This window comes from Prionailurus bengalensis, chromosome B1, assembly GCF_016509475.1.
Source record: "Prionailurus bengalensis isolate Pbe53 chromosome B1, Fcat_Pben_1.1_paternal_pri, whole genome shotgun sequence".
In the NCBI taxonomy this organism is placed as follows: domain Eukaryota; kingdom Metazoa; phylum Chordata; class Mammalia; order Carnivora; family Felidae; genus Prionailurus; species Prionailurus bengalensis.
Genome location: NC_057344.1, coordinates 96284025 through 96296960, shown reverse-complemented (window position 1 = coordinate 96296960; position 12936 = coordinate 96284025). Strand labels below are relative to the sequence as shown.

Genomic DNA, 12936 nt, shown 5'->3' with positions numbered 1-12936 from the left:
CGAATCTGACACTAGCAACCACTTGTCCCCTCCTTTAGTCCTGGCCCTCCTTTAGTTTTCTTTAGAGAATCATACTGGATTCTCTTGGTTATAGCCCTCTCATTGTTCCTATTTAGTCTCCTTCAATGACTCCTCTCCCTGAGCTCATTCAACAAATGAAGATATCTTCTAAGGTCCTGTCCTTAAAAATTATTTTTCAGAATTTGAACAGTTATTGAATACCCTCCGTGTGCCAGAAGCTACTATGCTGAGTACTAAGAGTACAATGAAGGGGAGCAGACATGAATCCTGCTCTCAAGGAGTTTGCGGACTGTTGGAGTGGATATTAAAAAATTTCAAAAATTACAAATTTTCCCAAGTGCTATGAATCAAAAATACAGCACACTATTATGAGAAGTACAAGGGGACCTAATCTAGTCTGGAGGCTGGAAGGCTCTCTGAGGCAGGGATATGTGAGTAGTGATCTGAAGAATGTGCAGATGGCAAAGTACACACAGAAATCCTGTGGGGAGGAAGGATGATGTGTTGACAGAAGTAAAAGAAGGCCGCCATCAGAGCTAGAGCAAAAGAAATGGACGGAAAGAGGTAGCCACATCCCATAAAGTCCCAAGGCAAGCTCCTACACCCCATGGTGCTTCAATTCTCAGCACCATGCCAAAGACCCCATTTCTATCTGTTTGTTAGAGCCAGTCCTAAGCTTCTGACTGCCTGGGTGAATATTTACACATGAATGTTTTCATGTCACTTCAAACTCAATTCATTATCCTTTATCTGGACTACTGCAGCAGTTTCCTAACTTGTTAACCAGATGCAAACTCATGTGCTGTAATCACCAGAAAGCAGGGTGTACCAAGTTCAAACCAGAAGCAGAGAATAGCTAACTACATGGACCTATGAAAATCAACTAGACCTATGAAAATCAACTAGACTGCAATATTCAATGCCCATGCATTCTCAGAATTTATTGTTAGTACTGCTTTGAGTAATAGCAAAACAAAAACAAAACCTCCCAAATTCTTAAATATAAATATTTGATAAAAACTGGAAATCGTGTAAATTAAAAATGAATCACTACAATTATACATTAAAATACATGACTGCATCATTTTAGAAAGTGCATAATTTATTACATTTATGAGTTTATAATAAAATGGATACTTGGGAACTTAAAAAGTGAGTTAGTAACAATTAGGTGTAAAATTCTCAAATCATGGAGCCTGAAATATTAAAATTCTAGCATTGTCTTTCTCGTGATTAGTATAGCTTAAAAATTATTATGCTTTTCCAAAGGAAGGAAGGGAGAATTAAAAAATAGACACGTCGATGAAGGCAATGAGTTCTTCTTAGCTGGCTTTATTCTCCACTGAAGCTCAATATACGGCTATATTTTCTTTACTTACAGGAAGCTGTCATTGTTCTGTTTTCCATAGCCCTCAAAACAGAATGGAAAATGCTTCTGCAAAACGACACAAGCCTTAACCATTCTCTATGGGTTTTTACCATTTCAATACACTTCTAGTCGAACAGTTTTCCCAATTCTAAAGTTCTGAGAGTGAACTATGAATATTTTTAAATATTTTCCAGATTCATCATGGAGGCTGCTTTTCTTCTCTGCACTGTAATCACACTGAGCTGCAATTAAAATAGACAATCAGTAAGTAGTTACTTTTTCTATGGAAAATCTTACACTAATACAAAGTATAATGCATCACAACTTACAATTATTGCAAATAATCTGACTGGAAGGGGTCCTGGAAGAGGTCATTTTGTGTGTTCCTTTCTATTTTACTCTTGAGTCTTTAAAATGCCTGTATTACACTAGAGATATGCATGTCAAATACAGCATTCCATAGCTCAGAATGATATACAGTACTTAGAATTCCAAAACATATTTCACAGATGAATGAAAAATATCTACGTAAAAGCTAATTAGAAAAGTGGGTAAAATACAAACTAAGTGTGAGCCAGCACAATACAAGGTTGGTAATGAGAGGATGATAAATCATAGTAAGAAGGGTCTAATAGGAAAATAGTCTTTAAATATCAACTGGAGTTGACATTATACACACCTGGAAAGATATCTAACGGTACAAAAGAGTATATACATCATAAAAAAGTCTTCTTACTGCTGTCCTTCATTCTATAGCCCTCTTACCAGATACAACCACTACTTCTGTTTTCTATTTCTAGAAATACATTCTTTTTTTTTTTTTCCCACGTTTATTTATTTTTGGGACAGAGAGAGACAGAGCATGAACGGGGGAGGGGCAGAGAGAGAGGGAGACACAGAATTTGAAACAGGCTCCAGGCTCTGAGCCATCAGCCCAGAGCCTGACGCGGGGCTCGAACCCACGGACCGCGAAATCGTGACCTGGCTGAAGTCGGACGCTTAACCGACTGCGCCACCCAGGCGCCCCTAGAAATACATTCTAAATGAGAATAGATGGATGTATTTCCTCATGCCTTTTTATTTAAAAAAATGATAAAGGGCTATATATACGTTTTATCTTTTTTTTTTTCCTTCTGAATGATCTACCTTACAAATAGCTCCGTGTGAGATCTACTTTATTCTTCTTAACAGTGGCAAACTTTTCCTGGTATGGATACTCCATAATTTAACCGGCTTTCTATTGATGGGCATTTAGATGGCTTTGACTCTATTAAAATTATAGGCAATGTTGCAATTACTATTTTTACATGTTTCCTTGCAGACTTGACAAGGTGCAAGTACACCACGGGCAGAATAAACTCATAGAACGACTGGGTCAAAGGTTATATATACATTACAATTTTTGAGAGATACTGCCAAACTGGGCTCCAAAGAGACTGCACCAATACATATTTATATCAGTGATGTACAGAAGTGCCAGCTTAATGTATTAACAAACTTCATGATCTGACATGATCATGAAATGGTGAAAAATGGTATGCAATTATGGTTTAATCCTGTATTTGTCTTATGAATGAGGATGAGTATCTTTTTAGATGTTTAAAAGCCATCTGTCTTCCCTTTTCTGCAAATATGTTTTCTTTGTTGTACGTTGTACTTTTTGTTGACTTAGTCACTCTTTATATAAAAGATACTGCTTTTGTCACATGTATTGCAGATATTTTTCTCAATTTTTCATTGACTATGACTTTTTAAAATGCAGATATTTGAAATTTTACATGGTTCACATTTATTAATTTCTTTTCATAGTTTTTAGGTTTTGTGTTCTTGCTTAGAAAGGCTTCACCACGCTGATTTTATGGTCAAGAGAACACAGCAGGGCTTTCATTAGTTTAGACTGATACATTTAGAACATATAACCACAGTCCAAAGATGGATGAAGAATGTACAGAAAAAGTTCATCAGAATAGCACATTTAGAACATGGAGGGTTCAGTACAATGCAGGGCTTGTGCATGACGTTGGGCTGCACTGGTAAGTATGATGTACACAGTAGAGGAAGTAGTAATTCTTCAACTCCTTTCTTTCATTAAATATCAGGCCCTTAGCAGGGTAGTCTTTCTAATTGCAGTTTCCAGTTTTTAGGGGAAACTGGGAAAATTAGAATCCAGAGAAAGCAAAGATAAAGATTTAAAAAGCCGAATATGTCTAAAGAAAGGAAGTTTATAACTTGAACTCATTTAAAACAGAACAAAAATTAATTCCAGGGTATAAATTCCTTTCTGTGGATGGGGAGAATGCTCAATGATTACTTTTCATCTCCAAATGAAAATGGGATGGAAGGAGAAAAGCTGAAGGAAAAAAACTGTAAAGTGGTTACTGACATAACATTAAAAAAAATCTCATAAAGAGAATGGTGAAATGTCTGTCATTAGAGAGTTTAAATCACAGAAGAAAAATCAGTGTTGTACTGTTTGGGTTTAATTCTGTCAGGAGGGAGACTAAACTAGCTGCCAAACTGGATTATCCAGTTAAGGTTCTGTAACTGTACTCTTTTTACTATAGAACTTAAGGTAGTTAATTTTAAGTAGGCATTTTCTTTATCATATTCTTTAAAAAAGGTAAACTTGAAGATTTAAGGACTGTGATATAGAAATTTAATTTCTTATATAACTAAATACTTACCACTTAATGATTATACTAAGTGTTTATATGTGTTAATCTTTTCGATCTTTCAATAACTCTGTAAGAGAGGTGTTATTACACTACATCAAACATGAAGAAACTGAGGCTTAGAAAAGTTGAAATTGTCCCAAATCACATGGCTACTTAATGGCACCAGGCTATTTGCCTGACACTAAAACATCCACTCTTAAGTTACTGCCCGGGACACCCAAAACAATGGTTTCTTGAATGATTAATAACTTACTACATTCATTCGTAAGTTCATAAGTTTATTTGGTAAAGCTCTAATTACTTTTTTTTTTTTTTTTTTAATGTTTTTGAGACAGAGAGAGACAGAGCATGAGCAGGGAAGGGGCAGAGAGAGAGGGAGACACAGAATGTGAAGCAGGCTCCAGGCTCTGAGCTGTCAGCACAGAGCCCGACGCGGGGCTCGAACTCACGAACTGTGAGATCATGACCTGAGCCGAAGTCGGACGCTTAACTGACTGAGCCACCCAGGCGCCCCTCTAATTACTTTCGAGAAGGAGGAGAACAGAAGGGCAAATTACTGCATTTTCTTAAATGCCATGCCATGTTCAAATCAGAAGTAGATTAAAAAAAAATCTACAAATATCACATACATAAACTGAATTCAATGAGTATTTAGAGCTGCTTTACTATTATGAAATGCTGTAATATCTGTACATATTAATTTTGATTGAAACAGTTAAAAAATTTTTTTTAATCTTTATTTTTGAGAGAGAGAGAGAGAGAGAGAGAGAGAGAGAGAGAGAGAGAGAGAGTGTGTGTGTGTGTGTGTGTGTGTCGGGGAGGAACAGAGAGAGGGAGACACAGAATCCGAAGCAGGCTTCAGGCTCCAAGCTGTCAGCACAGAGCCCAATGTGGGGCTCGAACTCACAAACCATGAGATCAAACCTGAGCTGAAGTCGGACGCTTAACTGACTGAGCCACCCAGGCACCCCTGATTGAAACAGTTTTTATAAACAAATGTAATTAATAATGTAGTAACTTGGTTTCTCTGCCTATCTATATCTATCCATCTATCTATCTAAACGGTTTCCAGCCTATCTTTATAATCACTAAATGATCTCACATTGTTCCTAATAGGAGGTACTATTGCTCCTACTTTAGAACAAATGGTGCATTTCCTTTATATGATGTGCCTAAATTATGAGTAATTACCCCTTTGTATTTTATTGATGTTCTGCATTTCTAGTCTATTTCCCAATGGATAACTTTCAGACAGTATTTTAGATTTATATGGTTATATACAAATGCACATTAAATGAAGGTAACCTATAGGCCAAGTAAAATTTTCCATTTAAAACTACAATAAAAACAAAGTTACTGCAGTTTGAAGCATTACACTCAAAGTGATGTTTTCTACTTACAAATCTGTCAGTGATACATGCTTAGAACAAAATTCTAGAACAGTGCTGTCCAAGAGAACTTTTTGTGATCATTGAGTTCTATTTATGCTGTCCAATATGAGAACCATAGTTACATAGGAGCATCTGAAATCCAGCCAGTGTTAATGAGGTTTTCAAATTGTAATTTATTTAATTTTAATAATTAATTTAAATTAAAACAGCTGCTTAGGCCTAGTGGCTACCAATCTGGCAGCAGAGGTCTAGATTTTGGTGTCAGTTTAGGAGACTATGTTTATTTCTGTTTTTAAAGTTTATTATTTCAACCTCAAACATTAAGAAGACTAATTTTAAACAGTTTAATCAAGTAAAAATAAAACTACTAGTTCTCTGGGAGCTTTTGAGGAACTTTACTTATCTTTGATCTACTCAGACTATTTACTAACCAGGGATAATGAGGAAGCTCCCTACCTGCTGGGAAGCTGAAGCCGCCCTCTGTTCTGCCTGACTTAGACGCCTTTGAAGTCTGTTGGCTTTTTCTTGATGCTCTAGAATTAGTTTTTCATTCTGTTAAGGGGAAATATAAAGTAAACAAGTTAAAAATCTGTATGTGACATTGAAAGGTTTTGTGGAATTATCAATACAAAATCTGAATATCATTTTTTATTTTTTAAAATTTATATCCAAGTTAGTTAGCATATAATGCAACAATGATTTCAGGAGTAGATTCCTAAGTGCCCCTTACCCATTTAGCCCATCCCCCCTCCCACACCCCCTCTAGTAACCCTCAGTTTGTTCCCCATATTTATGAGTCTCTTCTGTTTGATCCCCGTTTTCATATTATTTTTGTTTCCCTTCCCTTATGTTCATCTGTTTTGTCTCTTAAAGTCCTCATATGAGTGAAATCATATGATTTTTGTCTTTTTCTGACTAATTTCACTTAGCATAATACCCTCCAGTTCCATCCACGTAGTTGCAAATGGCAAGAGTTCATTCTTTTTCATTGCCGAGTAATACTCCATTGTATACGTATACCACTTCTTCTTTATCCATTCATCCATCGATGGACATTTGGGCTCTTTCCATACTTTGGCTATTGTTGATAGTGCTGCTATAAACATGGGGGTGCATGTGTTCCTTCGAAACAGCATCCCTGTATCCCTTGGATAAATGCCTAATAGTGCAATTGCTGGGTTGAAGGGTAGTTCTATTTTTATTTTGAGGAACCTCCATACTGTTTTCCAGAGTGGCTGCACCAGCTTGCATTCCCACCAACAATGAAAAAGAGATCCTCTTTCTCCTCATCCTCGCCAACATCTGTTGTTGCCTGAGTTGTTAATGTTAGCCATTCTGACAGGTATAAGGTGGCATCTCATTGTGGTTTTGATTTGTATTTCCCTGATGATGAGTGACGTTGAGCACTTTTTCATGTGTCAGTTGGCCATCTAGATGTCTTCTTTGGAGAAGTGTCTATGCATGTCTTTTGCCCATTTCTTCATTGGATTATTTGTTTTTTGGGTGTTGAGTTTGATAAGTTCTTTATAGATTTTTGGATACTAACCCTTTCTCTGATATGTCATTTGCAAATATCTTCTCCCATTCTGTTGGTTGCCTTTTAGTTTTGCTGATTGTTTCCTTTGCTGTGCAGAAGCTTTTTATTTTGATGAGGTCCCAGTAGTTCATTTTTGCTTTTGTTTCCCTTGCCTCCAGAGACATGTTGAATAAGAAGTTGCTGTGGACAAGATCAAAGAGGTTTTTGCCTGCTTTCTCCTCGAGGATTTTGATGGCTTCCTGTCTTACATTGAGGTCTTTCATCCATTTTGAGTTTATTTTTGTGTATGGTGTAAGAAAGTGGTCCAGGTTCATTCTTCTGCATGTCGCTGTCCAGTTTTCCCAGCACTAGTTGCTGAACAGACTGTCTTTATTCTATTGGATATCCTTTCCCGCTTTGTTGAAGATTAGTTGGCCATATGTTTGTGGGTCCATTTCTGGGTTCTCTATTCTATTCCATTGATCTGAGTGTCTGTTCTTGTGCCAGTACCTTGATGATTACAGCTTTGTAGTATAGCTTGAAGTCTGGGATTGTGATGCTTCCTACTTTGGTTTTCTTTTTCAAGATTGCTTTGGCTATTCGGGGTCTTTTCTGGTTGCATACAAATTTTAGGATTGTTTGTTCTAGCTCTGTGAAGAATGCTGGTGTTATTTTGATAGGGATTGCATTGAATATGTAGATTGCTTTGGGTACTATCGACATTTTAAAAATATTTGTTCTTCCTATCCAGGAGCATGGAATCTTCTTCCATTTTTTTGTATCTTCCTCAATTTCTTTCATAAGCTTTCCATAGTTTTCAGTGTATAGATTTTTCACCTCTTTGGTTAGATTTATTCCTAGGTATTTTATGGTTTTTGGTGCAACTGTAAATCGGATCGATTCCTTGATCTCTCTTTCTGTCGCTTCATTGTTGGTGTATAGGAATGCAACCGATTTCTGTGCGTTGATTTTATATCCTGCAACTTTGTTGAATTCATGAATCAATTCTAGCAGTTTTTTGGTGGAATCTTTTGGGGTTTCCATATAAAGTATCATGTCATCTGTGAAGAGTGAAAGTCTGACCTTCTCCTGGCTGATTTGGATAAAACTCTGAATATCATTTTACCCCTTATAAAATGCAAAGATAGATCTCCACATTAATAGTTTTTTTTTTTTCAACGTTTATTTATTTTTGGGACAGAGAGAGACAGAGCATGAACGGGCGAGGGGCAGAGAGAGAGGGAGACACAGAATCGGAAACAGGCTCCAGGCTCTGAGCCATTAGCCCAGAGCCCGATGCGGGGCTTGAACTCACGGACCGCGAGATTGTGACCTGGCTGAAGTCGGACGCCCAACCGACTGCGCCACCCAGGCGCCCCCAAATTAATAGTTTTTAAAATTATACTTTGACTAAATTGTTCTTTTCCCCCTCTACATGTTACCAAAGAAAGTGAATCAGAGGTTAAGAACAAGACTTTCAATATATGACATTACCCTTGAGACGCTAGATCACTGCTTCAGAATCACCTGGAGTTTGAAAACACAGGCTGTTGGGCCTCACAACTAAAACTTCAGTAGGATGGGATGAGTTGTGAGAATATGTACTCCTACCAAGTTCTTAGTTGGTGTTGATGCTATTTGCTGGTGCATTTAGAACTACTATGCTACAGGGGCACCTGGGTCGCTCAGTCGGTTAAGCATCTGACTCCATTTGGGCTCAGGTCATGATCTCGCAGTTTCATGGGTTCAAGTCTTTATTGGGCTCTGCGCTGACAGTGCAGAACCTGCTTGGGATTCTCTCTCTCCCCCCACTCTCTGCCCTTCCCCCATTCATACTGTCTCTCTCAAAGTAAAAAGTAACTACTATGCTACAGCAAGCTTCTAGAGACACTGCGACATTGCCATTCTTTTACTTTTTTTAAATGTTTATTTATTTTTGAGAGAGAGAGAGAGGGAGAGAGAGAAAGAGAGAGAAAGAGAGAGAGAGAGAGAGTTCGAGCAGGGGAGAGGCAGAGAGAGAGGCAGACACAGAATCCCAAGCAGGCTCCAGACTCTGAGCTGTCACCACAGAGCTTGATGCAGGGCTCAAACTCATGAACTGTGAGATCATGACCTGAGCCAAAATCCAACGTTTAACCAACTGAGCCACCCAGATGCCCTGAGACATTGCCATTCTTAAAGTTCACTTAAAATTCAAGGAATGGGTGGCTCAGTTGGTTAAGTGCCCAACTCTTGATTTTGGCTCAGGTCATGATCTCACGGTTTTGAGATCAAGTACCATGTAAAACTCCACGTTGAGCATGGAGCTTGCTTGGTGATCTCCTCTCCTCTCCTTCTCCTCTCCCTCTCCCCTGCTCATGTATGGACTCTCTCTCAAAATAAATTAAAAAAAAAAAAAAAAAAAGAAATAGCGTCTTTGCTGATGATTAAAGTGAGGTTTTAAGGTTTTTAGGGTGGATCCTAATCCAATATGCCTAGTATCTTCATAAAAAGGGAAAATTTGTACATGGACATGTACAAGGGGAAGACTGCAGGAAGACACAAGGAGAACACCATCTACAAGCCAAGCAATTCTGGAAGCCACCAGAAGGTAAGAGAGAAGCATGGAAGATTCTTCCTCAGAACCCTCAGAGGGAACCCATCCTGTTGACTTCTTGATTTTGTACTTCTGGCCTTCAGAATTGTGAGACAATACATTTCTGTTGTTTAAACCATCAAGTTTGTAATATTTGTTAGAGCTGCCTCAGGAAACTATACGGACATCATGAATATAAATCTGTCATAATATGCTGTCAGGCAGACAAGTTCAAAGAAATTATCAATTAAAAAAATGTACTAGTGCTCTCCATACCTACTAGCCTGAAAAAAGAAAAGTTTTGTACAACTAGAATTGTTATGTAGTTTTCTGGCACCTGTCTAAATTGAGAGAGTAATACCAGTCTAATCAGGAATAGTAAGAAAAACACATTTTCTATGAAGAACTACATCGTTCCCAGACTCTAACATATAAGTGATAACAGTGAATGTCATGTCTAGTAATAAAAAGTGCTGAAATAACAATATATTGCTAAAATGAGCTTATTATATATTTTATTGTGCCCAAAAGCAAAATGAAATTTTATGAAGAGAACCATATTGGCTGTTTCAATTTACCAAGATATTTAAATATATACTCTTAAATTTAAAAGGTACATCATTAACACTAGAAAAAACTTGGGGGAAAAAATCCCATCATCTATAATAATCATTTTCATAGGTTATCATCAGACTACATATAATATGCATTTTTCCATGCTTAACCATACATTTTCCATGGTTAAGGCACAGTCTAGATTAGGTAAATCATAATATATGCAACTGTTCTTTTTTAACTGATCATTTTGGTTGCTTTTGATCTTCTAATATTGTTAACATTATTGTGTTGAATATCTGCATTTATTTTTTTCATATTTTAAATTATTTCCTTAAGTACAGATTCCTGGAAGTAAAAAACTACAGTAAGTTTTTAACGTTTATTTATTTTTGAGACAGAGAGAGACAGAGCATGAACAGGGGAGGGGCAGAGAGAGAGGGAGACACAGAATCTGAAAAAGGCTCCAGGCTCTGAGTGGTCAGCACAGAGCCCGACACGGGGCTCGAACTCACGGACCGTGAGATCATGACCTGAGCTGAAGTAGGACGCTTAACCGACCGAGCCACCCAGGCGCCCCCAAAACTACAGTAAGTATTTTAATGGCTATTGTTTGTTTCCTAAATGGCTCATATCAATTTATAATGCTTTGAAACTTGAGAGTAATTATTTCACTGTGACTTTTATAGATGGCCACAAAAATACAGACCATAATAGCCTATTGATGAAATTCCAACAAATACATTTGACATTAGAACATCAAATGAAGAACTAGAGTTCTAGAAAGCTCTAATCATAATCTAGAATTGTTAACTTTTTTTTTTTAAAGATTCAAAGAGAAAAATGGTGAACTTTTGCTGCATTTAGCTATAAAGCATTAATTAATCTAGGAGTGGCTGGGTGGCTTAGTTGGTTAAGCGCCTGACTTCAGCTCAGGTCATGATCTCACAGCTCGTGAGTTCTACCCCTGCACTGGGCTCTGTGCTGACAGCTCAGAACCTGGAGGCTGCTTTGGATTCTGTGTCTCCTTCTCTCTCTGCCCTTCCTCTGTTTGTGCTCTGTCTCTCTAAAATAAACAAACATTAAAAAAAAAAAATAAAGCATTAATCTAAAGGAGTATTTTAATGTATTCCAGTAGGCAAAAGTAATTACTACATATCTTTTGTGTTGGATTAAAACAAAATAAGAGGAATGGGCTAAAAAATATAATCTTAGACATGCTTAGAAATGAAGGGGATCTTAACACATTTTCTGCAACACTGCACAAGTTATATTGGTGAAAATGAAATAAGAGCTCTACCTTTTGTCATTTACATATGATGAATCACTGACTTTCAAAGCTTTTATTCACATTATAAAATGTGGACTTTTAGGGTTATGGATGATTTCTCTACAAGGAATACTCACATCTGTATGGTCATTTCCAAGTAGAATTAATTTGGAGTTGGCTCAGGTAAAATTCTATAACATGTGTATCAAGCTGCAGCAGAAAGTACTTCCCGGGAGAGTCATTATCTTACCTCAACTACCTTTTCATTTGCCATTTCCAGCTGAGAAAGCAGCTCTTGGGTATGAAGTTTCTGTCGACTCAGCTCACTCCTATTAATCAAGAGACATCCCCCCAACCAAAGCCATTAATATAATTGTTCAAAAATGTAACAAAAAAGAATCCTTTTTAGTGAGATATATGCTCATGTTTTGAACAAAATTATCTTATGTGCAAAATAAGTCTATGATTAATAGACTATATTTTACAGGACTCCTTACTTTATAAAATGCACATGTATTCTGGAGACTGGCTGTACAACAATGTGAATACCCTGGACACTATTGAACTGTACACCTAAAAATGACTAAGATGGTAAATTTTATGTGTATTTTATTACAACTAAAAAAATGTTAAAATATTAAATTTTATGTATATTTTACCACCAAAAGCGGAAAAAACCCACACACGTATATTCAGAAAGTGCTCAAGTGTCTTCAATATTATTATCTTGAGGTATTATTTGGCATTAAAATGAATATATATCCACATTAAACAGATACAGTATTTGGTACTGTAAAATCTCATAAGCTATCGTGATTCTTAGCTAGAGTATGCATTTTTAGGATTCATATACAGTGCTTCTTAGAGGAATTCAGGTCTTGGAAATTGAAGGTAATGTTAATCACTCCAACATCATTTCAGTGTAGTATATTCAGGATTGGTATTTATGTTTTGGTTGTATATGTGCTATATTTTATACATTCATATCCTTTATGCTTTAATAGCTGTGTTTATCCTATGCAATGTGCTGGCTGTCTTTTTTCTTTTCTGTTTTTAATCCAACATATAAGCATTGTTTTACTTTTGGCCAAAGGTATTTTGTTCAAGAGTCTCAATTTAGAAGTAGGTACAATGGGGGTACCTGGGTGCCTCAGTTGGTTCAGTGTCTGACTCTTGATTTCAGCTCAGGTCATGATCTCATGGTTCGTGAGTTCAAGCACCACATTGGGCTCTGTGCTGACAGAGTAGAGCCTGCTTGGGATTCTTTCTGCCCCTCCCCCCACTCATTTTCTCTCTCTCTCCTCTATAAACAAACAAACAAACAAACAAATATACACATAACATAAAAAAAGTAGATACAGTGTAGTCTCAAAAATAATTTTAGGGGTTCCTGGGTGGCTCAGTCGGTTGAGTGGCCGACTTCAGCTCAGGTCATGATATCATGGTTCCTAAGTTTGAGTCCCACATTGGGCTCTGTGCTGACAGCTTGGAGCCTGCAGCCTGCTTCAGATTCTGTGTCTCCCGGTCTCTCAGTCCCTCCCCCACTCACACTGTCTCTGTCTCT

General features: G+C 37.2%; 1 protein-coding gene across 2 annotated transcripts in view; it reads right to left on the bottom strand.

The window, feature by feature from the left end:
• Positions 1-1105: 1105 nt before the first annotated feature.
• The window catches only part of SCLT1 (sodium channel and clathrin linker 1), a 217858-nt gene continuing 206027 nt past the window's right edge, over positions 1106-12936 (bottom strand). Inside the window, exons 19-21 of one of the 2 annotated variants that reach the window (XM_043568522.1) lie at positions 11623-11701; positions 5913-6008; positions 1106-1632 (exon numbers count right to left, since the gene is read on the bottom strand). In XM_043568522.1, the coding sequence (XP_043424457.1) occupies positions 1570-1632; positions 5913-6008; positions 11623-11701 (238 nt within the window). In that variant the 3' untranslated portion in view covers positions 1106-1569. Of the gene's footprint in view, positions 1633-5912; positions 6009-11622; positions 11702-12936 lie in introns of those variants that run through there. The other variant, XR_006295405.1, reaches the window with a different exon arrangement.